The sequence below is a fragment of the Callorhinus ursinus genome, unplaced genomic scaffold (assembly GCF_003265705.2).
Source record: "Callorhinus ursinus isolate GAN/ISIS: 27379988/994484 unplaced genomic scaffold, GSC_fseal_2.0 scaffold110, whole genome shotgun sequence".
In the NCBI taxonomy this organism is placed as follows: Eukaryota; Metazoa; Chordata; class Mammalia; order Carnivora; family Otariidae; genus Callorhinus; species Callorhinus ursinus.
In genome coordinates, this window is record NW_027397172.1 from 577,980 (window position 1) to 602,522 (window position 24,543).

Below are 24,543 nucleotides of genomic sequence, written 5' to 3' on the forward strand. Positions count from 1 at the left end.
GCGGTGGAATCGCCCCGCGGCCACGCCCCACCGACTGTCGACAACAGAGGTCACGTGGCGGGGAAGCCGGATGCCGCCGCGCCTGCGCCGTGAGCTCTGGCGCTCGCAGGCCGGGTGCGGGAAGCCCGCGGGCAGCGCCGCCGCGCGCGCGATGATGGCGGCGGCCGCGGCCCGGGGAAGCGGAGGCGGCAGCAGCGGCGGTAGCGGCGGCGGCGGCGGCTCCAGCTCCGGCTCCAGCGCCTCGCGGGGCTTCTATTTCAACACGGTCTTGTCATTGGCCCGCTCCCTGGCCGTGCAGAGACCGGCATCTTTGGAGAAGGTAGCCTTGGCCGCTCGGGCCGCAGGCTGACATGAGAAGGGGTATGGGGTGGCGAAGCGGTAGGCGGGGCGAGGGTCTGTGGGAGGCCGAGCGGGGCTTTCGAGCTGCCTGTGACAGGAGGGGGTACATGAGCGGAGGGAGCTGGCGGGGTGAGGAGGCCCATGGGCGGAGGGCGCTGGTGAAGAGAGGGGGGGTCATGGGGGTGGCGTGGACAGGGCAGGTGGGGACTTTGCGGGTGGGTGGCGTGGGAGGGACGTGAGCTACAGGCCTGGGTTTGAGTCGAGGGCGGGGGCGGCAGGCACGGAGAAGCAGCGGGAAGAGCGGAGGACCAGAGTCAAAACCTGGGGCTCTGCTCCCGACTTCCTCTGCTTTTTTTTCCGTGACCTTGGAGACATGCTGTTCTCGTTAAATGGGGGTGCTTACCTACCTTTCCCGCTTCACATTGTTGTGAAGGGCAGATGAAATAGTACATCTGAAAGTGCTTTCTGAAGTGCAAATCCGCGCGTTATTTTTCTGTGAATCTAGAGGGGGCGTTAGACTGGGTAAAAGAGATTGTTTTGAAGAAGGGACAGTGGCAGGGAAGGGGGAATGAACTGTCAGTGGGCAGAGAATTATAGTATCATAGTATGTTAGCACTGAAGGGGTGATATTCTTTTCTTTTCCTTTTCTTAGATTTATTTATTTATTTGAGAGAGCGCGCGCGCATGTGCGTGTGCACGGTGGAGAGGGTCAGAGGAAGGAGAGAGTCTTAAGCGGACTCCGGTGCTGGGCTGGATTTCACGACCCTGAGATCCGGCCTGGAGCTGACACCAAGAGCCGGCTGCTCGATAGACTGTGCCACCCAGGCGCCCCAAGGATGGGATTCTTTTTTCATACAGTTTCTGGCAGGTTGAAAGAGATCTGTTGTCTAAGAGTAGGAGAAAAGTGGTGGAGACTGGAGACCTGTCTGCTGCAGTTGAGAGTAGTTTTATGGGGGCGCCTGGGTAGCTCAGATGGTTAAGCGTCTGCCTTCGGTTCGGGTCGTGATCCCAGGGTCCTAGGATCGAGCCCCGCGTGGGGCTCCCTGCTCGGTGGGGAGCCTGCCTCTCCCTCCTCCTCCGTTGCTACCCCTCCTGTGCTCGCTCCCTCTATAAAGTAAATAAATAAAATAAATATATATAAAAGAGTAGTTTTGTGGCTCTGGTGAGGAGTGAGGCTGAAATGCTGTTAGGCTCTCTGGCATAGTGTCCTTGGCTTTGTTATTTCTTAAGTCTGATTTCTCACTTACCTGCAGGATGAGGAGGTCCTGGGAGATTGATGCCAACTTGACTTCTAATTGAAGGAGGAATTCAAAAGAATGGAAAGTATATGAGTTCTAGAGATAGGAACACCTGAATTTAAATCCTGTATCATTTGCTTACGTTAGTGTGACTCTGGGTAGATCAGTTCTCCAATCTGAACCTTGGCTTTCTCCTGCAAAATACAAGGACAGTACTTGTTAAGAGTATTATGAAGATCAATAAAATGACACATGAGTACCTAATGATTGAGAACTGTTATCATTGAATGAGCCTGACTAATGGACCACAGTGCTGGCTTATCAAATCAAATTCATGCCTGCTAGTCAGCACATTCTATTCTTAGTAGGAGGACTAAAAAGCATATCAGAAGTTTGCCTGCTGGACTTGGACAAGAGAGAAGAGATTGTAGGGAATTGGGTGAAGACAGTCCTGCAGCTCTAGCAGGGCACCCTTTCCCACTCAGTAATTCTGAGAAATGCACCTTAAGCTCAACTGGCCTTCTTCAGTCTTCTTCCATAATCACAAGAACATTCTGTAATTGCAACATTGTTAGCTTTGTATCTTATAGTAACTGCTTTAGTTGTCAAAATTAGGATAAGTTTCACAACTCATTAATATAGCTTTTAGGTTGGCAGCTTCCCAATACTATCTCTTAGTTTGGGAGATACTTCAGTTTCATTGGCAACATTTACAAATCACTTTAGAAAAGAGTTAACAGAGCCAGCCTGAGGCTGCAATCTTTAGAAGGGATTGCTTGCAAGGTTGGTCCTTGGCTTACATCTGGGAACTTGACACTTGAACTGTTCCCTCCATTTTCTAATTGATAAGGGTGGTTCATTGTGCCTAGACTCTTAACAAACAATATGATTGCCTGCTTTCCTCCTGGGAATCTGGAATTTTGATGGCTGCTAAGCAGACTGTGCCTGTGTCTATCAATAAAAACCTTGGATGCTATGTCTCTAATGGACTTCCCTAGGTACAAACATAACATACATGTTACTACATTGTCTGCTGCTGTAGAAGGGAGCATGCTGGGTGTATACCTTCACAGGAGGGAGAGAACACGAGGAAGCCTATGCACAGGTTTCTCCAGAGTCCACCTGTCTTTTTCTCTTGCTGATAAATTCGCTGTAATACAATTTACTGTAATTTAGCTATGAGTACAACTGTGTATGTGTGGGTAGTCTTGGAGACCCTGAAATAATTTCTTTCTTAAAGAAGGCTTTTGTAGGTGGCTGATTCCATCAGATATATGTGGACTCCTCTTATTCTCATTTGGGATCTTGAGACTTCATTATGCTAGGGGTCATTGCTACTATTTAGTCATATAATATATGGCTGTTTACTACATCCCGCTACTTTAAAACAATTGGCAATAAGCCCTCAGCATTCCTAGGGAAGTATTCTTGAGGTTCTTAAGAGTAAAGGAATTTCTGAGTACCCACCAGGATAATGAAGGTGGGGACTTAAGTGGGGAGATGAGTGTTGGTATGGTTTTCCATACCATGGTTTTTCAACAAAAACCTCTCTTTCTCATTTATTTGTTTCTGGTTTCTTTCTCCTTTTTTTCCAGAGAGAAGGCAGAGGACTGAGTGGGGCTTGGTCCAGATAGGGTTGGGCTGAGATTACCTCAGTTTTCTGAGCTAGACCTGCCATCTCAGCTCAGACATGGGTGACTCAGGCAGCCTTGACATGCTTTTATGGCACTTGGGGCACATTAACGACATAACTTTCCCTGTCTTTGTCTATCTACATGCCACAGTGGTGTTTCCTTACTCCACTCACATCCCAGGCTGTGAAAGCTAGGCTATTGCTACTAAGTAAATTTTATTTTTCCTTTAATTAATTCACTCATTCAGGAAACATTTGTTGAGCACCTACTGTTAATTAATACACACTAGGTAGGCCAGATCAATAAGAAACAGTGTTAGTGAGATTGCTCAGGTGATCAGCATCAAGTCAGACTTGCTGTAAGTACCCGATCTACTCTTATATCACAGGTCTGGTGACCAGACTCCTGCCATGTTCAGATAGTCAAACCCAAGACTCCTTGGTGTCAATTCTCTGATCCATATCTGAGTTTTGACCTTTTCCTGTTAGGCTGCCCTTAAGACTGGAACCGCAGCCCTAAAGCCCACCCTCAGGATTGTGAGCCACCCTGAGGACATCATTTGTGTTTCTCGAGATCACGTCTCACACAGCCCTCAGCCCTCTCCCTCTGGGAGAAAGGTGAGAGGAGAGAAATAGAGAAGAGAGCCCTGTCTACAGTGGAATCTCCAAGTATGATCGGCTTCCAGTCTCGCTCTCTCCAATTTCTTTCTGCCTGCTAGTCTTGCTCTGCTCTCCTCCTCCTCATCTGTCTTCAGAATGTTACTGAGCCGCCCCTGTCAAGCTTCCTCCTGGATCTTCCTGGTTATACTCCTCTGTGTCTAGGATATTGGTGACCTGTTTCTGCCTTTCCTCGTCTGGCCTGTACCATACTAATGGACCCTGAACCCTGGGATATGGAGAGTTCCTGGCAGAGCTGAAAAGTAGGCAGCATTCCTGCTCTCCCACCCCTCTTTCCACCCTCAGGAGGCTCTGATCAGAATCTTTTTCATGTCCTAAAATATCCTCTCTTTTCTTTGGTTAGAATGCTAGAATCTTGAGGTGCCTTAGCTAACTCGATGTGGTGTTTAAATGGCACTGCAGCATTAGGGACATTCCAGAGCCTCCCTGGTGGACCGATGTGCTCCAGAAGATGAGCTGGTTAACTCTTATCTCTCATTGGAGGAACATCTGTTCTGATGCTCAGGGCAGTGGGCTTTCTGGAATTCATGGTTATCCACTCCTTTAGGGTGGTTTGCTATGGAGTAAAAACCATGGTATTGGCATTTTTTTTTTCCAGCATCGTGAAGCTGAAAATTTCCATCCTCACTCCCTTTCCTTTGTGAGGCCGTGTTAAAAACAACCATCTATAGAGTAAGGGGAGAGAAAATCAGTGTCAGTAGAGGGAATTCATGATGCTAGAACCACTGTTGTTAAACCAGCTCTAAAATATTTTAAGAAGAAATTGGAAGAAGAAAAAAATCTTTACCTGTAATCATGCCACATTAACTATATTACATTAACTATATTAGGTTGCTAGGGCTGCTGTTAACAAAGTACAACAACGACTTAAACAATAGAAATTTATTTTCTCATAGTTCTGGATGCTGGAAATCCAAGATGAAGGTGTCAGCAGTGCTGGTTTCTTCTGAAGCCTTTCTCTTTGGCTTGAGATAGCTGTCTTCCTGTGTCCTCACATAGTCTTCCCTCTGTGCCTGTCTGTATACTAATCTCTTGTTATAAAAACACTAGTCAGATTTATAGGACTGGCCCACCCTACTTACCTTGTGTTAACTTAAAACCCCTATGTCCAAATACAGTCACATTCTGAGGTACCTGGGGATGAGGAATTCAATATATGAATTTTGGGGGGAAACAGTTCAGCCTCTAACACTTAATGCATTAGCATTTTAATTTCTTAGATCTCCTGTTTAGTCTTTAGCTATATTCACTTTATTGCTTTTTTCAAAAATAGCCCATATTTATTATGCTAATGGCTGCATGTCATATTTTGTATTGATCATAATTAAGCATTTCTCTGTTTAGACTGTTTAGTTTTTCCCTTGTAAAACAGCATCTTTGTACATCTAGAATTTTGTCTTCTTCTGAATCACATTCTTCTGTTAAATGGTGGATGGGTCTTGATGTTTACTGCCCAGCTGTTTTCAAAGGACTATACTTAGTTATGGTAGATAGCATCAGCAAGATGCCTTGTGCATATTTATCTATAGTTTCACTCTTGTTGGATTTTACTTACTTTTTCTTGCTAACTCTGCAAGCATAAAAGGGGACCTTATACTTTTGATTCTAAGATAATGATATTTGACCATGGTTGGCTATGTTAAATTATGAATTAAACAACCAAAAAACCTACAAGGCGGAAGTGGCCGTATGATATTGTGCTCTTGTTTTCTGCTATGTGGAAACTTGAATTCAAGTTTCTCTTCATACTTGCAGTACTGTTGCTTGGATACTGGCTTCTTGCTGTGTCTGCTCTGGGTATCTTTCTTTCAACAGTTGGCTCTACTAGGTGTGCACACAACTCTGACCCTCAACTAATTTACAGATAAGTAGAAGCAGTGATAGGCGGGGGACTGGCCAGCTATCTGTCCATAAAGGAAGTGGTGTTGGACCATATGGCCTTTCAATAAAACTCCCCTGAGAAGATATTTAGCCATTTTGCACTCTGCTGCTGTGGGAATGGGAGGTACAGATAATTTTTTCTGAGGGCCCCACACCTTTTCTCCGTGGCTCTTGACAGGTAGTATAAAAGTAACATATGGTAAAAAAGTGAAACATGCTCTAAGAAAGTGAAAGTATTGTGCATACTTGCTGGGAGATTACTTTCAGCTGAGATTCTGAATAAGGAAGGCCTGGAAGTGATGGGGATGGACATTTGTAAATGCCAAGAGTGGTCGGCAAGGGAAGGTCATTTCAGATAGAATAGAGCAAAAACACAGAGGAAAATGAGGAACAACAGTAATAGGATTCGGCAGAAATACAGTATATTTAAAGGGAAGAGTGTAGATGAGAGTGAGAAGAAAGCAGGTGGGTTCACATATAGTCCCAGGCTCAGAGTTTACGTTGAATTGATGAGACAGGAAAGAGCCCTTGAATATTTCAGGGCCGTGAGTTATGTGCATTAAGAAGATTATTATGGCCGCATTGTTTATCTCGATGCCCTTAAGGATTCTCAGAATTGATGTGTCACTAGCTGTTTGCTCCCCCAGAGGGCAGAAATGTTCTATTTCTGACTCCTTACTGCAGATTTTCTCTTCTGCTGCCTGTGTTTGCAGTTTGCACCTAGCGGAGATGTGGTTGCCTCCAATCTCATCCACCGGCAGCTATTCCCGTCCTTGATTTAAATTGCTGAAATATATCTGTGCACTTTATTTTCCTCATTATTTATATATTTGTTTTTGTATTTGCTTCACGCGTGTTATCTTGGCATTTTGGGAAAAGGCTTGGCCTTTTGTGAGCATTGCCAAGCTGGCCAGGACATTACTTCTGTTTATGTGATAAGATACAGAGTTGAGGGCGCCTGGGTGGCTCAGTCGGTTAAGCGACTGCCTTTGGCTCAGGTCATGATCCTGGAGTCCCAGGATCGAGTCCCGCATCGGGCTCCCTGCTCAGCAGGGAGTCTGCTTCTCCCTCTGACCTTCTTCCCTCTCATGCTCTCTCTCTACCATTCTCTCTCTCTCTCAATAAATAAAAATCTTTATAAAAAATAAATAAATTCATCTTGTGGTCTCTCTCTCTCTCTCTCTCTTTTAAGTAGGCTCCACATTGGGGCTTGAACTCATGACCCTTAGATCAAGACCTGAGCTGAGATCAAGAGTTGGATGCTTAACTGACTGAGCCACCCAGGTGCCCTGGTCTCTCTCTTTTAATACCCTTGGGTTAAAATATTGTCAAGAGTTAGCAAAGTCTAAGTAAGTTACCTTTGTTGCCTCTTTGTGGTCCATTGGCTTATTGACCTCCTCAAAGTGTTGCCCAGAGCCCCTCTGGATCCTTTTTTTTTTTTTTTTAAAGACTTTATTTATTTATTTATTTATTTGACAGAGAAAAAAGAGAGCACAAGCAGGGGGAGCATCAGGCAGAGGGAGAAGGAAAAGCAGGCTCTCCGCTGAGCAGAGAGCCAGACATGGAGCTGGAGGCAGGAGCATGGATCCCAGGACCCTGGGATCATGACCTGAGCTAAAGGCAGATGCTTAACTGACTGAGCCACCCAGACGCCCCATAGATCCTTTTTATAAATGGGAGTAACCCTGGCCATCTCTGTCAGATTTTGAGCTTAATGACCTTTTATAATGACAGGATCTACTCCTCTCTACCCCCTAAAAACAACGAACTTGTTAGTTTGTTGTAAAATTCTGGAAAAAAAAATTACTGCCTTTTTTTTTTTCATTTTTAAAACTGTAGTGTTAATGCTTTATTCTGAATTAGGACTGTAACTTCTCTGTGTCTCAATCTTTTATCCTTAGAATGGGGATAATAAATAATATCTACTCAGTGCACTGTTGTAAGGATTAGGTGAGATCATACAAACCAGCACCTCGCATGTGATAGATGCTCAATAACTGTTAGCGCTTAGTATTTGGAGACTGGCGCCCACCAGAACTGGTTCTCCCTTACCTGATATGTGATGACTTCTATAGCACTTGGGTTCAAGTCTTCACTTTTTTTTTTTTTTCCCTGCAAGAGTCCCAATTTCCAAGGGCATTTTGCATCAGAGCCTAGACCTGGTGCCAGGCTTTCAGGGGCCTTTCATCATTTGGTTTCTGACTTGTGTTCTTCACTAGTTGTGTCATTTTTATTGGTTGTTTAACTCCAGCTATATCATAAGGATTGTGAGGGTGTGACTGTATTTATACATGACTTCATTTGATTATTCTTCCATCTTCCATTCATTTGATGATACAGCAAATATTTGTTCAGTGCCAATTGCTTGCCAGCACTGTGCCCAGTACTGATTATATGACAAATGTCACAACATATTTAAACCCTATAGTAGGAAGGCTAGGTTCTAGTGGTCCTCTTTCTTTTTTCTTTCCTTCTCATCCCATTAGATCCCTGTGACACCGGCCCCTTTAGTTCCACTAAATAGTTAAGTTTTTGGAACATATAAGGTACAGTGGATACAGGATGAGGGGGACACAGTCCTGTCTGCAGTGAGTGGAAGAAAAGTATACAAGTAATTCCAAAATAAGATTTTCAAAAAGATAATTATCAAGTACGTTGTTCTTGGTGGGTTATTGAGAGGTGTGATGGGAGAGATCATAGCACATTGCTGAGGTCTAGAAAAGCTTTGAGAAGCGGGAGACGGTGTAGATGGATCTTGGAAAGATGGGTTGAATTTTTATAGGAGAGATAAGGCAGGTTGAATGAAATGTCGCAGATGGGTGAAGACCATGGAAGAAGCCAGGCAGGGAGAAGTGAGCACTGTATTTGGGGCCTGGGTGTTCGGGGGAAGTTGGGAAGGACCTTCGTTGCCAGGTTGGGAGTGTGCATTGAGTGTTCACGGGGATGGGAAGCCATTGGAGGTGTATGGGCCCGGAGTGGTGATACTGGAGTAGGCAGAGACAAAAGTCAGAGAGAGGGTCTAGTTAAGAGCCTGTTGTCTAAGATTGTACTTAACCTGTCTGGGCCTAGTTGCCTAACCTACTAAACAAGAATAAGATTACACACAATCTGCCTGAAAGGGGGCATTTGGCAGGTGAGTGTGCAACTTCTTCCAGCTCTCCATCTCTGATTCTGTGTACATTTGGGAAATGTTAGGGGGCCTCAGGCAACTTCTTCCAGCTCTCCATCTCTGATTCTGTGTACGTTTGGGAGATGTTAGAGGGCCTCAGGTCTGAAGCCCAGGTGAGCATCATTTCAGTATAGTCGTCCAACATGTATGGATTCTAGATATCTTTAGAGAAATTATACCAAGAAGAGTTCAGTGTTACATTCCATTTTTCCTGTGATTTTTTTTTTGCTAATGAAGTAATTTAATAAGTTTGATTTTTATTTGCACAGTGCTGTGAAATATTTTCAAGACCATTTTGTGAAGTTAAACTTTATATGTCCGCGTCTCTTGTTTCAGGTGCTACCTGCTTCACTTTTTGCCGTGCCTGATGTCTTGCAGCTGCAGGTGTCTTTGTCAGGGCTGGAATAGCTGCATCTCTTGTTCCTTCAAAAGAGAAAAACTTTTCTACTTGGATTGAGACTCTCGGGGAAGTTATAGTTAAATAGTTGTTTTGGGGCGCCTGGGTGTCTCAGTCGGTTAAGCGTCTGCCTTCGGCTCAGGTCATGATCATAGGGCCCTGGGATTGAGCCCCACGTCCGGTCCCTGCTCATCAGGGAATCTGCTTCTCCTTCTCCCTCTGCCTTCTCCCCCCTGCTCATGCTCTGTCTCTCTCTCTCAAATAAATAAAATCTTTTTAAAAAAATAAAGAATCTTTAAAAAATAAATAGGAGATGATTCACTGATAGTAAGTTGGTGGATTAAAGAAGTTATAAGGCCATTGTCTGTAGAAAACATGTTTAGCTTATTTGGCCCAGATTTTCTTTCAGTTTTACATTACTTCTTGGATTACCCAGCTTCCATTCATTGAAATTCTATACACTTTTCTCTTGTTTTCTGAGCTCTAAGAGTATAAATATTATTGTCCTTTTATTTTATTTTATTTTATTTTTATTTTTTTAAAGATTTTATTTATTTATTTGACAGAGAGAGAAAGCGAGAGAGGGAACACAAGCAGGGGGGGAGTGGGAGAGGGAGAAGCAGGCTTCCCGCTGAGCAGGGAGCCTGATGCCCCAGGCGCCCCTATTATCGTCCTTTTAAAAATATGCATTGGGGCGCCTGTGTGGCTCAGTCGGTTCAATGTCTGACTCTTGGTTTTGGCTCAGGTCATGATCTTGGGGTCATGGGATTAGGTTTCTCGCTGAGCTGGAAGTCCACTTGAGCTTCTCTCTCTTCTTCTCCTTCTGCCCCTCCCCGCCACCTCTCTCTCTCAAAAAAAAATTATTATTATTGTTTTTTTAAATAAGGGCGCCGGGGTGGTTCAATCATTAAGCGTCTGCCTTCGGCTCAGGTCATGATCCCAGGGTCCTGGGATCAAGCCCCGCATCGGGCTCCCTGCTCAGCGGGAAGCCTGCTTCTCCCTCTCCCACTCCCCCTGCTTGTGTTCCCTCTCTCGCTGTGTCTCTCTCTGGCAAATAAATAAATAATCTTTATTATTATTATCCCTGCTGGTTCCTTCTTTTTTTTTTTTAAAGATTTTATTTATTTATTTGAGAGAGAGAGAATGAGAGACAGCACGAGAGGGAAGAGGGTCAGAGGGAGAAGCAGACCCCCCGCTGAGCAGGGAGCCCGACGTGGGACTCGATCCCGGGACTCCAGGATCATGACCTGAGCCGAAGGCAGTTGCTTAACCAACTGAGCCACCCAGGCGCCCGTTGCTGGTTCCTTCTTAATCAGATCTCAGTTTAATGGACACCTTCTTAGAGAGGTCTTCCCTGATCACCCCATTAAAAATAGTCCTTCAGGCACTATTGCTGGGGAAATACAATTACAAACAAAATCTCCCAAGAACTCTCCACAAAGGTAGTAGAGAAAGAAAACACTTTTATTATTGAATAAGCATTAAACCGGAACATGACGTGCATCACAGGCAATCCTCTAAGAGATTGTAAAGACAGAAAACAATCTCACCTTATTAGATAGCCAAGCAGATATAACTTGTTACATACTTATTTTCAAAATAAATGGTAACTAGTCCGTTAGTAAGAAAACTTTGTGTATAGTGAGGTTGTGCCAATTTTGATGAGTTTCTGAGTCTCCATTCTATGTTGTAGCACATTAGTTTTGCCTGCCAGGAATGTGGCATTGTGTATTTATGTGTGTTTGAGCAGGGTGTTGATAAAGTATTGCACAAGACAAAGTACATAGATTTTGACAGGGCCCCCCCAGACTCCTCCCTCTGGTTCCATGTTGATTAATCAGCATTCTTTGGATCTCATTGACTCATACTGCTATAAATTCACCTTCTTTTGATTTCTTATGTACAGAGATGTTTCTTGAGAGACTTTACTCTTTCTGTCAGGGTGTGTGCTTCACTGGTGGAAGTGTCTGGAGTCTCTGAAATGATCACTTTATTGTGGTTGGCCTGCAGCTCTCCTTGTATTTTATTTTCCCCTCTGTGAAGTGAAGGAACACTGAAGAAAAGTGGGAATTTAGTATTTCTGTTCCTCTCTTGTTACTTTATGCTCTTTTAACTATTTAATCATAAAAGTATGGATTTTCCCCCATATGTATATATTTTTAACTTACTACATGTTTTTCCTGATTATGTAAGTAACATTTTCTTCTAGAACATATTTTGGCAAATATAAAAAAAGCACAGAGAAATGTAAAAACTTGGGGCGCCTGGGTGGCTCGGTTGAGTGTCTGACTCTTGATCTTGGCTCAGGTCTTACCTCAGGGTTGTGAGTTCAAGCCCCACATTGGGCTCAAGCTTGGAGCGCACTTAAAAAAAAAAGAAAAGAAATGTAAAATCACTGGTCATTCTACCTCTCCATAACTGTCAACATTTTGATATATTTTCTTCCAGTACTTTTTCTGTATATGATAATCCAGATCATTCCTCACATGAATTTACAGAACTATTAGAACATTGTTCATGTCTTTGCTTAGTCTTAGAAAAATACCATTTTTCGTGTCTGTATTATTAGGTCAGATTTTATGAAAGCACTGTTTGGGTAGGTCAAAAATTTGGTTGACTATCAGAGTTTCATATGGTTTAACCTAATGTTTCACCAAATGGTGAAATCATTTATTTTCCTAATGTTGTTATTTAGATTGTTTCAGATTTTTGATTAATATACACAACACTGTGGTGAAAGTCTTTTACATAGTCTTTGCCTTAAGATTTCTAATTATTTCTTTACAATCATTCCTAAGAGGAAAATTACTGAGACAAAGAATATTACCTGTCTTCAAGTTAGAAGGTACTTCTCTTTCTGGCTTGTGTATTTGCCCTTTTAAAATCGGTTTTCTTTTTTTTTTTTTTTTAAGATTTTATTTATTTATTTGACAGAGACATAGCGAGAGAGGGAACACAAGCAGGGGGAGCGGGAAAGGGAGAAGCAGGCTTCCTGCTGAGCAGGGAGCCCAATATGGGGCTCGATCCCAGGACCCTGGGACCATGACCAGAGCTGAAGGCAGACGCTTAATGACTGAGCCACCCAGGCGCGCCCCAATCTGTTTTCTTTTTTTAAATTGCAATGGTAATTGATATTTTCAGGGCAAATCTCAAGCATTGTACTCAATGTCCTTTGCCATTAAAACATTCCACCAGGGTGCCTGGCTGGCTCAACTGGTTAAGCATCTGCCTTAGGCTCAGGTCATGATCCCGGGGTCCTAGAATCGAGTCCTGCGTCAGGCTTCCTGCTCAGTGGGGAGTCTGCTTCTCCTTCTCCCTCTGCCCCTTTCCCCTGTTCATGCTTGCTCTCTCTCAAATAAATAAAATCTTTTTTTTTAAAGATTTTATTTATTTATTTGACACAGAGAGACACAGCGAGAGAGGGAACACAAGCAGGGAGAGTGGGAGAGGGAGAAGCAGGCTTCCCGGAGCAGGGAGCCCAATGCGGGGCTTAATCCCAGGACCCTGGGATCATGACCTGAGCTGAAGACAGCCGCTTAATGACTGAGCCACCTAGGTGCCCCTCAAATAAGTAAAATCTTAAAAAAAAAAAAAATCCCACCAGACTATATGAATGTCAGTGAGCAACTTCTCCTTGGGTCTGTTCATAGAACAGCAAGGTTGGGGCCTCCTGGTGTATCTGAATGTTCTGCTAAGAGGGTCTTGTGGCAGTAATTTTCAAGATTGGCATCACCTATTTTCCTATTCATAATAAACCTAGATTTTTAGTTCTTTATGTCAGACATTTACCATTATTTTGTTTTGAAACAGTTCAAATTTTTCCATATATTCAGTAAATTGCTGACTTATTGCCCATTTGCTTCTGCTAGCCACTATTATGGCATATCCAGTAACAACAGATAATGTTTGTTGAGCATTTCGTATCTACTGTGCATAGTCCTAAGCGCTTTACACACATTTGATCTTTTAAAGAACCCTATGGGAAATTGTGATGGTAGGCGGGTTTGGGTAAACTGCTTCTGGGCACTACTGGGCAGTAGAGACCCATGACTGTTCTTTTTTTTTTAATTTTTTTTAAAAGATTTTATTTATTTATTCGACAGAGAGATAGCGAGAGAAGGAACACAAGCGGGGGAGTGGGAGAGGGAGAAGCAGGCTCCCTGCAGGGAACCCGATGCAGGGCTCGATCCCAGGACCCTGGGATCATGACCTGAGCCGAAGGCAGACGCTTAATGACTGAGCCAACCAGGCGCCTGACCCATGACTGTTCTGACTCAGAATTGCAGACATTAGCTATTGTGCTTTACCTCCTCCGTGTATGCATCATTTTAACTCTTGGTCCTGGTTCCTTAGCGCATATATGTTTTGGGAGCATGTGTATGATCATTTCAGAAGCTAGAGATGATCTTTCTATGATTTTTGAATTGGAAAAAAATGTCTTATTGGTTATATAGACTCACTGGGATTTTATGCTACTGGTTTATGTCCTATATTCTGAATGTGGGTTTATATTTTTTTTAATCTATGGGGTTTTTTGTTGTTTTTGGTCTCATTTTCTAGGTCCAAAAGCTGCTTTGTATGTGTCCAGTAGACTTCCATGGGATCTTCCAATTGGATGAAAGACGGAGAGATGCGGTGATCGCGTTGGGCATTTTTCTCATTGAATCTGATCTTCAGGTAAGTCTTTACTACATTAAAAGTGTTTTTGCAGTGTAAATGGGGGAGTATAATTAGAATTTAAATTTGTACCTGCTTATATTTATCTAAAGCAGTACTAGAAGAATGCAAATGAACCTAATAAAAGTGGTTAGTGATGGTGAGGCAGAGTGGGTAGAACAGGCAGGAGTAATTTAATTAGTTTAATTAATGTACACCCTCTTAAGAAATTTTGTTTTTCAAACTGTGTGAATAATTAAGTTGTTAAAGTGGTTTTTGATTGTTGTTACTGTGTTTTGTTTGACCAGAAAGTTAATTAAAATGCTAAATGAAGTAATTGTGTGCCCTCCAGAGTAGACTTGATTTTCAATCTAAGGTCAAATGTTCGTTGGTCAGTAACCATTTTTTTTTCCCTTCCAAAGGATGGTGTTCTTTGAGATAACTTTGACATAATACAATCTTGTTCAGAACTGTGATAGATATAGGGGCACCTGGCTGGTGCAGTCGGTGGAGCGTATGACTCTTGATCTTGGTTTTGTAAGTTCAAGCCCCACGTTGGGTGTAGAGATTACTTAAAAATAAAAAAATCTTTTTTAAAAAACATTTTATTTATTTTATTTGAGAGAGAGAGAGTGAGTAAGAAAGCACGAGTGGGGGGGAAGGGTGGGGGGAATAGGAAGCAGACTCCCCACTGAGCAGGACCTGGATTCGGGCTGTATCCCAGGACCCAGGGATCATGACCTGAGCTGAAAGGCAGCTGCTTAACCAACTAAGCACCCAGATGCCCCTAAAAAAAAAAAAAAAAAAATCTTAAAAAAAAACTGTGATAGATATAAAATAAGTTTTAGTAATAAATAATACAGTGTTGTGGCTCCAACAGAAAATGATGTGGCCTTGTTTTTTTTTAGTACTTCCCAAGGCTAATTGAAGCAAATGGTTAATCACTGAATACAGAATCTATTATTTGTTTATTTATTTTTATCATTATCAAGAATCACTTTTAATTCCATGTTTAATCATGCTATGTAAGGAAAATAAAGATGTTAGATATTTGAATTTTTATTTATCTAAAAATGCTTACATGTCTTGGAAATTCTTTTTTTTTTTAAGATTTTATTTATTTGAGAGAGAGAGAGAGAAGGAGAGAGAGAGCATGAGATGGGGGAGGGTCAGAGGGAGAAGCAGACTCCCGGCCAAACAGGGAGCCCGTTGTGGGACTCGATCGTGGGACCTGAGCTGAAGGCAGTCGCTTAACCAACTGAGCCACCCAGGTGCCTCTGTCCTGGAAATTCTACTTTAGTAGGATTAATATTTTTGACAGGGTATTCATTCATTTGAAAAAAAAATAAGCATTTTAATTTTAGAGCAGTAGTTTGAAAATGAAATAGGTTGTTTGACCAAGGCCGCACGAAAAACCAAAATTCGATGCATATAAACTGCATTTTAATTATTCTTCCTATTTTTTTTATAAATGTGAAAAGAAAAAAAATCATATTTCCTTTTTGCAGTCTTATTTAAATTCAAGTATAAGGGGAGGAAAAGAATTTTAAAAATAATCTGTATGAGAAACTGCTATCCAAGTGTGTATTAATCGAAAATATCTTTGGCAAACACATTACTTAATAGATTTACCTATAAGTCCCTAATATTTGTGGTAGGCTTTTTAGGGTGGCAAGGAAGAGACAAACACAAATGACGTTGGTGTAATTTGGGTTCCTGGTAAAGCTTGGCGGGACCTGGGGTCACAGCTCCTTGAGCCATGCAGTCTGCCAGCGCTTCTAGGAAGCCCACTGACCTCACCACATGAGGAGAGGGGCCCTGCAGGCCTTACCAGCCCCCTGAGCCCTAGCGACCAGCTTTCTCTTGGTTCACCTGGTGTTGATGTTCCCTGCCTCCATCCAGGATGGGCTGTGGTTCTGGCCTCCAAGTCCAGTCAGTGGGCTGCCCTGGCAGCAGCTGTGGCCAGAGTAGCAGAAGTAGTTTACTCCTACCTGCTACAAAAGCCATCACAGGTTCTACAGGAGAGAACACCTGGGGTCACTTCCTCTGCAGGGAGCCATGCCTTACACAGCCTTTGGAGTTTTGTACCTCTTAGTACAATGGGATCCTGGACAGATGTAGCCATCTCCTTCATCTGATTTAGAGGAAAAGTTTTGTTTTTGCTAAAGAAAGTTCTCTATTTGTTGTGGTTATGTATTGTGGTGGAACAAACTACCCCAAAATTTGGTGGCTTAATATGATAGGTTGGTTTTTGTTTTTTCTCTTTTCTCATGAATCTCCAATTTAGCTGGAGCACAGAAGAGTCACTGTCTGTGCTCCATTCAGTGTCACCTGGAGTGGCTTGAAGGCTAGGGGCTAGAATCACCTGAAGGCTTGTTCATGCACAAGGGTGTGGGTTGATCCTGGCTATTGGCTGGGACCTAAGCTGGGGTGCTCAACCAGGACACCCCTATGTACATGGCCTCTCCATGTGGCCTGGGCTATGTCACTTTGTCACAATGTAATGTCTGGGTCCCGAGGGCATGTGTCCTGAGAAAAAGCCAGGTGGATGCTGTTACTGTCTTCTTTAGCCTGAGAAGTCGGTCTCTTAAATTACAGTTGACCCTTGAACAACATAGCGGTTAGGGGCACTGACCCCCTGTGTAGTTGAAAATCCACATACAATTTTTGACATATAAAACATATAAAACCCCAAAACATAACTACTAATAGCCTACTGCTGACCAGAAGCCTTACCAAAAACAATAAAGTAAGCTAGAGAAAATGTTATTAAGAAGACTGTGAGGAAGAGAAAATACATTTACAGTACTGAAAAACATCCATATACAAGTAGACCTGTGCACTTCAAACCCATGTTGTTCAAGAATCAATTGTACTTTCTATTAGCAATAATCGCGCCTCGGATAAACCTCATTGGCTACGATACTGCCACTGCGCAAAGCTCAATTGTACTTTCTAAAAACACCAGAAGCAAGTTACTAAGGCAGCCCATTTTCCAGGCGAGGTAAATTTGACTCTACCTTTCCGTGGAAGGAGTATCACAGAATTTGGAGCCATATTTTCAGTATTACCACACGTTTTGTTTTGTTTTCAATATTTCAGAACATCAAACAGTATCCCCCTTCTCAGGAGTACACTTAACCTAATCCTTAACCAGAACAGTTATAAATAGGGAAACAACCAAAAGAGTCAGTCATGGAAAGTTATGAAGTGACATGTTGACTGGCTAGTTCGGAAACTAGAAGAAAGTAGTTTTTGTACTGGCTAATGATGGCTATAAAGTCTAATGCTCAAATTAGGAAAAGCAAAAGGAAACATGAAACAGAAAATTAAAAAAAAAAAGAAAGAAAGAAAGAAAAAAAAGAGACAAAGGCCATGAATAACAGAAGCATCCCCAAGTTTAGAAGCTTATGGCTGTGACCTTCCCTCAGTCTAGAGGATCTGATCCTGGGGCCCACTGAAGGGCTTGGGGGCTCTCTGTACACTCTTGTCGAAGGCAGTTTTGAGAGTATGTGTGCACACATACTTTCTTGTGGAGACGCCCTCTTGGGGGGCCTAGCCCCCAGCGAGGGCCAGAGCCAGGCTGGACATTCAGCAGCAGAAGGGCAGATTTTAGCCCTTCCTTAGGCACCCCTGGTGCAAGTGGTGTGATAACTTTCTGATGCCACCTGCTGCTGCCATATGGAAACAGGAAGGATTCCCATCCATTTGAACATCCATCTTTGAGATGATTAGGATGCATATGCTTTACTACCAGCCACACTTGTATTAAATATAATTTTTTTTTTTTAAGCACAAAGATTCTGTGGTTCCTTACCTTCTTCGACTGCTTAAAGGTCTTCCGAAAGTGTATTGGGTAGAAGAAAGCACAGCTCGGAAAGGCAGAGGTAATTTTGTATAAATTTTTCCTTGAATTCAGGGAAGAGCATGTATGCTCACAGTCTGTATGGATCAGGTGTTTAATCATAATAATGTGTCAGGTACAATGTTTCTAGCTGGTTCCACTCTTGGCTGTGAGACAAGCCTATCTGCAGCAGTATGGGCTATGCTTACTCATTGTTGTCCAGAGCCCATGGGGGCGAGGGCAAGGCTGAGAAAACCAGCTTTGCATTGTACTCTGGGAGTGAACAGGAACTTGGAGACCTTCAGGAACCTTTTCTCATGTCTCCTTGCCAGAATTGGGTCCCCTGCCCATCCCTCAACCAGTCTCTCTTACCCTTAGATGAATAGGCTCACTCCTGGAGTGCATCCAGTTCTCCAGATTGCATCGCTGCTACTGAAAAAGGAAGGGTGAGATGGATGTCCAGGGCTTGAACACCATATTCACTGTAAACAGTTGATGATTTTGTTGCTGTTGCTGAGTTTTAGTTAAATTTTGTACTTTTAAAAATGGTATATAAGTCCACTACGTGCCAGGCATTGTGCTAAGCACTTGTAACACTGATGTTCTTATATATTGATTTCCCAAGACTCCCATATGAGTTTGGAACACCTCCAACATTCTCGAGATCATGACCGTGGAGACTGAAGTTTTCTTATAATCTCCCTATGTGAGGCCTGAGGTCCACTTTCAGACATAGCAGGGGGTTGGTGCCTATAGAGAAGGCCCTTGTCCTTTTCATTGGTGGCATGGCCCTAATTTGTTGGGTGGGCTCAGCCTGCTGAAGATGGGTTTTGCTGTTCTCATGAACATCTGCTTGTGTCTGTTCCTCTCCTTTGGGTTTCATCATTTCTGGTAACCTATTGTGCCTAAAAGTGACAGACTCCAAATTATGCACGTACCCTGGAATTTAAAGGACTACAATTTTTTATATCACAATGTAGTTGACATACAATATTGTATTAGTTCCAAACATACAATATAGCGATTCAAAGTTTATGTACATTACAAAGTGATCACAATGATAAATCTAGCTTCTGTCAGTCTGTCACCACACCAAGTCATTACCTGTTATTGATAATATTCCGTATGTTATACATTGTATCCCTGTGTCTTCTTTGTTTTAGACCTGGAAGTTTGTCCCCTTTCCCTATTTTGCCCATCCTCCCACCCTGAAGGACTACAGATTAAATAGAAAGCATTGCTAAAAAAGTCAAACATCTCTGTCCACCACTGTTACCTAATTTAGGGAGAAGTAGAATACCAGTAGAAGTTGATTCTATTTTCTTTTCTTTCAAAGCAAGCATCACTTCTCTGTACATGGACTCCCACTAGGATGAAAGTTTTAGCACTATTTGAAACATTGTTAGAGATATATAAATTTCCAACTATTAGGTAACATTTCACTCTTTTATTTTTATTCAGGCAGTATGATTTATGCTTTTAAACTCTAGAGGAGTAGTTCTCAAAGTGCCATCTGGGACAGCAGCATCAGCATCACCTGGGAATTTGTCAGAAATGCAGATTCTCAGTCCCCACATCAGAGTTACTGAGGAATTAGAACTCTGGGGCTAGGGAAGCTGGCAGTCTGCATTTCAATAAGCCTGCAGGTGATTCTGATCGCACTCAAGTTTAAGAAGGACGTAGAGCTGCATCTTAAAGTTATAGGTACAGAAGTGAACACATAACAATCTTCTGCCATGTGCTATGAATAGATCTTGGTTAAATAATATTCAAAATTGATTAAATATTTAATAGGGATTAGATCTACACAGAAATGATTCTGACATTTTTAAGGTGCACACCATAGAAGCACTGGTTTTTTTGGTCTTTTAGGTCCAGTGATCCCTTTCTGACCTTGAGGCCATGCTCCTGAGAACCTCCCTAAGAAGAGGTCGGTAGTGGAAGGGCTTAAAAACTTATTAGGAATAGAGCAAATCTTTGGAAGCTCTTAGTTAGGATTTTCTCCACTTGTCAAAATAAAGCAGAAAAGAAATATAAACATTTAATTCAGTTTAAAGTAGTGGTAATTGATACTTGATGGTTAGCCTCCATATACCATCTCTTATACTGTATCGAGATTGGTTTCTCACCCTGGGTAGAAATTTCGGTCAGGAATAAAAAATGGAGTCTGTCATGTTGAGACACTGTATAATCTCAAACTATAAATTGGCAGAAACATTTAAGTTTATTGAACCAAAACATTCCATTAAAAAAAAGTTCGGGGTATTTCTCAGCAACCATGTTGGGCCCATATCTGTTCTTTTGAGGTTCACCTCAGTGAGGGCAGCCATCCTTGTAAACTGGTCTCTTGGCAGGCCCTGTGAGAGAGGGAACTTACTGAATTGGATGGCCTGTAGGTATGGTCCAGTGTCTCAGTGGTAATGATCTGACTCGTGTCTATGTGCCTTCCAGCCACCCTCCCGGTTGCAGAGAGCTTCAGCTTCTGCTTGGTCACTTTGCTGTCTGATGTGGCTTATAGGGACCCCTCACTTAGGGATGAGGTAAGTGTGTGCTGAATTGGGTGCCTTTCTTCTTTCTTTCTTTCTTTTTCTTTCTTTCTTTCTTTCTTTCTTTCTTTCTTTCTTTCTTTCTTTCTTTCTTTCTTTCTTTCAGATTTTATTTGACAGAGAGAGAGAGAAAGCACGAGCAGGGGGAGGGGCAGAGGGAGAGGAAGAAGCAGACTCCCCGCCGAGCAAGGGAGCTCAATCCCAGTACCCCGAGATCATGACCTGAGCCAAAGGTAGACATTTAACCGACTGAGCCACCCAGGCGCCCCTGGAGTGCATTTCTATACAGTCAAAAAGAGTCCCAAAGTAATGAAAAGAGTAAAAAGAAAAAAACTTTGAAGTGATTGGGTTGTTTTAGTTGATTTATTTTGTACTAACACACCTAAGAAATTTTGAATATTTGCTTACAATACTTTCCAGGTTACCCAGTGACCTCTTGACTCTTGTCTCGTCTAGCTTTCCCCATAGCTCTGTGAGGTCGGCAGCAAAAGGCAGATGCAGCTCACTTTCCTGACTCTCTGTTGGGGATTCATTCATAGAAGGGAATTATCTAGATAGTTGAAATTATATCCAGATTTTAAGGGCCCAGATTTTTTTCGTTTTAGTTTATTTTGTTGAAATGTTACTTAAATGCCTTTCATACTTTTCCTCCTTTTTAAACAAAGAATACAATCATAACCTAAACTTTTTCTTAATGAGATTTTTTATTTTGAAAATTAGTTTGTATATGCTGCTATCCTCAGGTCCTGCCAAGGAGTGCCGGTTGCTTGTCTGTATGTTAAACATTTCCGGCTAGCTATGCTTTTTGAGTTCTTGTATCTGTTTTTTAATTTTTAAAATCTCTTTCCTTAATCAAACTGTAAATTCTGTTGTCAGTATTTCTGCCATTAACGTTTTCTCCATCCTTCTTTCTTAGTTTAGGTTCTTTATTTGTAGGTTGGCCAAAGAGATAACTAAATATATTAGAATTCTATATCATTCTTTCAGAAGTTAGCAGGCTATAAGTTAAGGGCTTTTTTATAAATAACATTTATCAAAATGTCAATACTAAAGATAATGGTATAACTTTAATACACCAAATGGAGAAAGTCTTGCTTTTCAAGTCTTCATATGTTATTCAGCATCATTTAACATTAGCAAAATGTCAGAAATTTACCTTGATTAGGAACACATTATATGAGACCAATTTTATTCTCTTCTTTGCCTGGGGTTTCCTCCAAGACTGGTAGTAGAGGGAAATAAGGAAGATGGAGTCTAGTTGATCTTCATCAAGGCATTAGAGAAACACCCTCCTGATATCTTATACCTAGAATATGGGCTGAAGCTTCCTCTAGCCTACCCCCTACCCCCTACCATTGAAGCAAAATGAGCCAGGGCCATAAACGAAGATTCAGAAAGCAAGTAGGTTTCATTTGTAGATGACACAATGCTGGGAATCAGAGACCAGTATGATGAACTAAAGCTAATCCCCCAAGCTTTGGTGGCATCAATGACAGGCAAAAAAATACCAATAGCATCAGTAGAGGTGTAAAAAAGATTCAAGTATTTTATGTATCAGTAAGCTCACTGAGCCAGCAGAGTGAAGTGGCTGCTGAAAAGCTAACATCATGTATGTGGAAGTCTAGACTATGTTTGGAGTGTGGTGATTACTCAGGGTGAGTCCCAACATCCCTGGAATATTAATGTATTTTCCTGAGCCCCACAATTTGAGACTTTCTGACACATGGGACTACTGTGAAATCCGAAGCACGCACTCAGCATCATAAAGGATATGTAATCCTAAGGAATGGATTAAAAGAACTAGGGATATTTGCCATGAAAAGAGATTTAGGGGCCTATACTTGTTTCTGGAATATGGGAAAAGGAGTGGCTCCAAGGGCCAGGGGCACAAGCCCCAGAGGACAATATCGTCCCAGAGTTAGGAGGCACTCTGGACCAACCGAGGGGGGCCAGTTTCTGTTCCTGGAAGGTCAGCTGATTGGCCACTTGGCAGAGCTGTCATTCGGGAATTTATGTATCAGATATGGGTATGGACACTTTAATGTGTAAAGCTCCTTCTAATTCTGAATGAATTTTGTGGTACTTAACCTGATTTTGTTTATAAATTTGTCTTTTCTGTTTCCATGGCTATTACAGATTTTAGAGGCGCTTTTGCAGGTTTTGCATGTCCTTTTGGGAATGTGCCAGGCCTTGGAGATTCAAGAAAAAGGTATGATTCTAGATCTGAGGCTTTTTTTTTTTCTCATAATGGCTTTGTGATTACTTTTTTCCTTTGCTTTTCCTGGTCTTCTTTTCTGTGCTTTACTATTTGTGTACCTGATGGATGAAACCTTCCTGAATGAGTTTACCTTCATTGAGTGTTAATTAAGAGGACACATGGGGGTCATGAGCCAGCTCTGCTACCTGAATACCAGGTGACCTTAGACAAGTCACCTCACCCTTGTTGGGCCTCAATTTCTTCGTTTATAACATGCCCGACTGCCTCTAGCATACGGCTACTGACGTAATCCCGGGGGACGAAATATATTGTTTAAGTATAGCAAAGGTGCCTGATAACAGGGCTTACCTGTGTTACTCATTTGGGTGTGCCATGCGTAGATTGAGACCTGCCAAAAAGAGCAGCTGTGTGTGACAGAGATGTAGTCTGAAGTTGTGCAGGTTAGCCGCTGACCTGTTGATGTGACTTGTTCTGACCCGTCGCATTTGCTAGGGGATGGGTTGTGAGATGTCAGCCAATGTTCCAAGCTGGTGCAGCACAACTCTTTCCCAGGCAACTTTCTGATATCAGAACATTTCCACTTTGTCTTCTAGAATACCTTTGCAAATACGCGATCCCATGCCTAATAGGAATCTCACGAGCGTTTGGGCGTTATAGCAACACAGAAGAGTCTCTCCTTTCAAAACTGTTCCCCAAAGTCCCTCCTCATTCCCTCCGAGTCCCTGAGGAGCTTGAAGGTGTGCGGAGGCGATCCTTCAATGACTTCCGCTCCATCCTCCCCAGTAATCTGCTGACGGTGTGTCAGGAGGGCACCCTGAAGAGGAAGACCAGCAGCGTGTCCAGCATCTCTCAGGTGGGGCTGCACACCTGGGAGGCAGGCAGAGAGGTCAGGTCTTATTAAGTGCTCACTCAAAGAAAATCCCACTGGTGTGCTGGTCAAGGAAATTCACAAAACAGAAAAGGTTCTCACTGGAATTCTGTGTAATACAAGGGCTTGCTTTGGCCTTTTAGGATTTATAAGTGATTTCATCTCCTAGTCATGAAGTATTTATTTCCTAGCAGTTGGGTGCCAAGCTCTATTCTGAGTGGGAGACAGTTGGTGCCCTTAAGAAGTATATAATTAAGAAGTATATAATTGACTCATGGAGACAAGCTAAAGACACTAAATGCTAAGAATAATTCATCTCAGTAATAAAGTATAAAATGTATGGCTAAACACGAAGAATTTAGGGACATGGTATATAATAGAGAACACTTAGGTAAGGTGGGCTTCAGGGAGGAGGTGAGGCGTGAACCAGGACTGGAGGTACAAATGTTGGGCTGGCAGAGAGGATCTTGTCTAAGGAGAAACTGACTGGTTTGACTGGCCTTTTCTAATCTGTAAGGTGGCTTTGTGTTTCAGGTCAGCCCTGAACGTGGGATGCCCCCTCCCAGCTCCCCTGGAGGATCTGCCTTTCACTACTTTGAAGGTGGGCTTCACTTTTCTGACAGGAATATTGACCTGGTACTTGAAGAGCAGGTTCACTGTGACTTCTCTTGACATAAAAGATGCTAATAATAACACTCTGCTGTCATGCATTTAGAGAGTCAAGCTTTTAGAAAGCATTTACTTTCTGTTTTTGTTTAAACTTCTTAAAATTTAATTTTAAAATATTTCAAATGTGGAGAAAAGTGCAGAAAATAATATACAGACCCTCCCTTCCTGCTCGGCGGGAAGCCTGCTTCTCCCTCTCCCACTCCCCCTGCTTGTGTTCCCTCTCTCGCTGTCTCTCTCTCTCTCAAAAAATAAGTAAAATCTTTAAAAAAAAATAAAGTCATTAAGTATGTAAATAATATTTTTTTTAAATAATAGTGATACAAGTAGTACTTTTTTCTTAAGATTTTTATTTATTTATTTGACAGAGACACAGTTTTCAAGATTTTATTTTTAAGTAATCTCTACAC

At 42.3% G+C, this 24,543-nt stretch overlaps 1 protein-coding gene and 1 non-coding gene across 3 annotated transcripts in view; one reads left to right on the forward strand and one right to left on the reverse strand.

The window, feature by feature from the left end:
• Positions 1-106: 106 nt before the first annotated feature.
• Positions 107-24,543, forward strand: part of PI4KA (phosphatidylinositol 4-kinase alpha) — a 112,387-nt gene continuing 87,950 nt past the window's right edge. The window contains exons 1-7 of one of the 2 annotated variants that reach the window (XM_025857238.2): positions 107-319; positions 13,896-14,012; positions 17,785-17,878; positions 20,287-20,375; positions 22,518-22,590; positions 23,193-23,452; positions 24,002-24,068. In XM_025857238.2, coding sequence (XP_025713023.1) covers positions 152-319; positions 13,896-14,012; positions 17,785-17,878; positions 20,287-20,375; positions 22,518-22,590; positions 23,193-23,452; positions 24,002-24,068 — 868 coding nt within the window. In that variant the 5' untranslated portion in view covers positions 107-151. Of the gene's footprint in view, positions 320-13,895; positions 14,013-17,784; positions 17,879-19,707; positions 19,766-20,286; positions 20,376-22,517; positions 22,591-23,192; positions 23,453-24,001; positions 24,069-24,543 lie in introns of those variants that run through there. The other variant, XM_025857237.2, reaches the window with a different exon arrangement.
• On the reverse strand, positions 16,801-16,934 carry LOC112812549 (U4 spliceosomal RNA). The gene has a single exon (XR_003205315.1). It is a non-coding gene; the product is annotated as a U4 spliceosomal RNA (small nuclear RNA).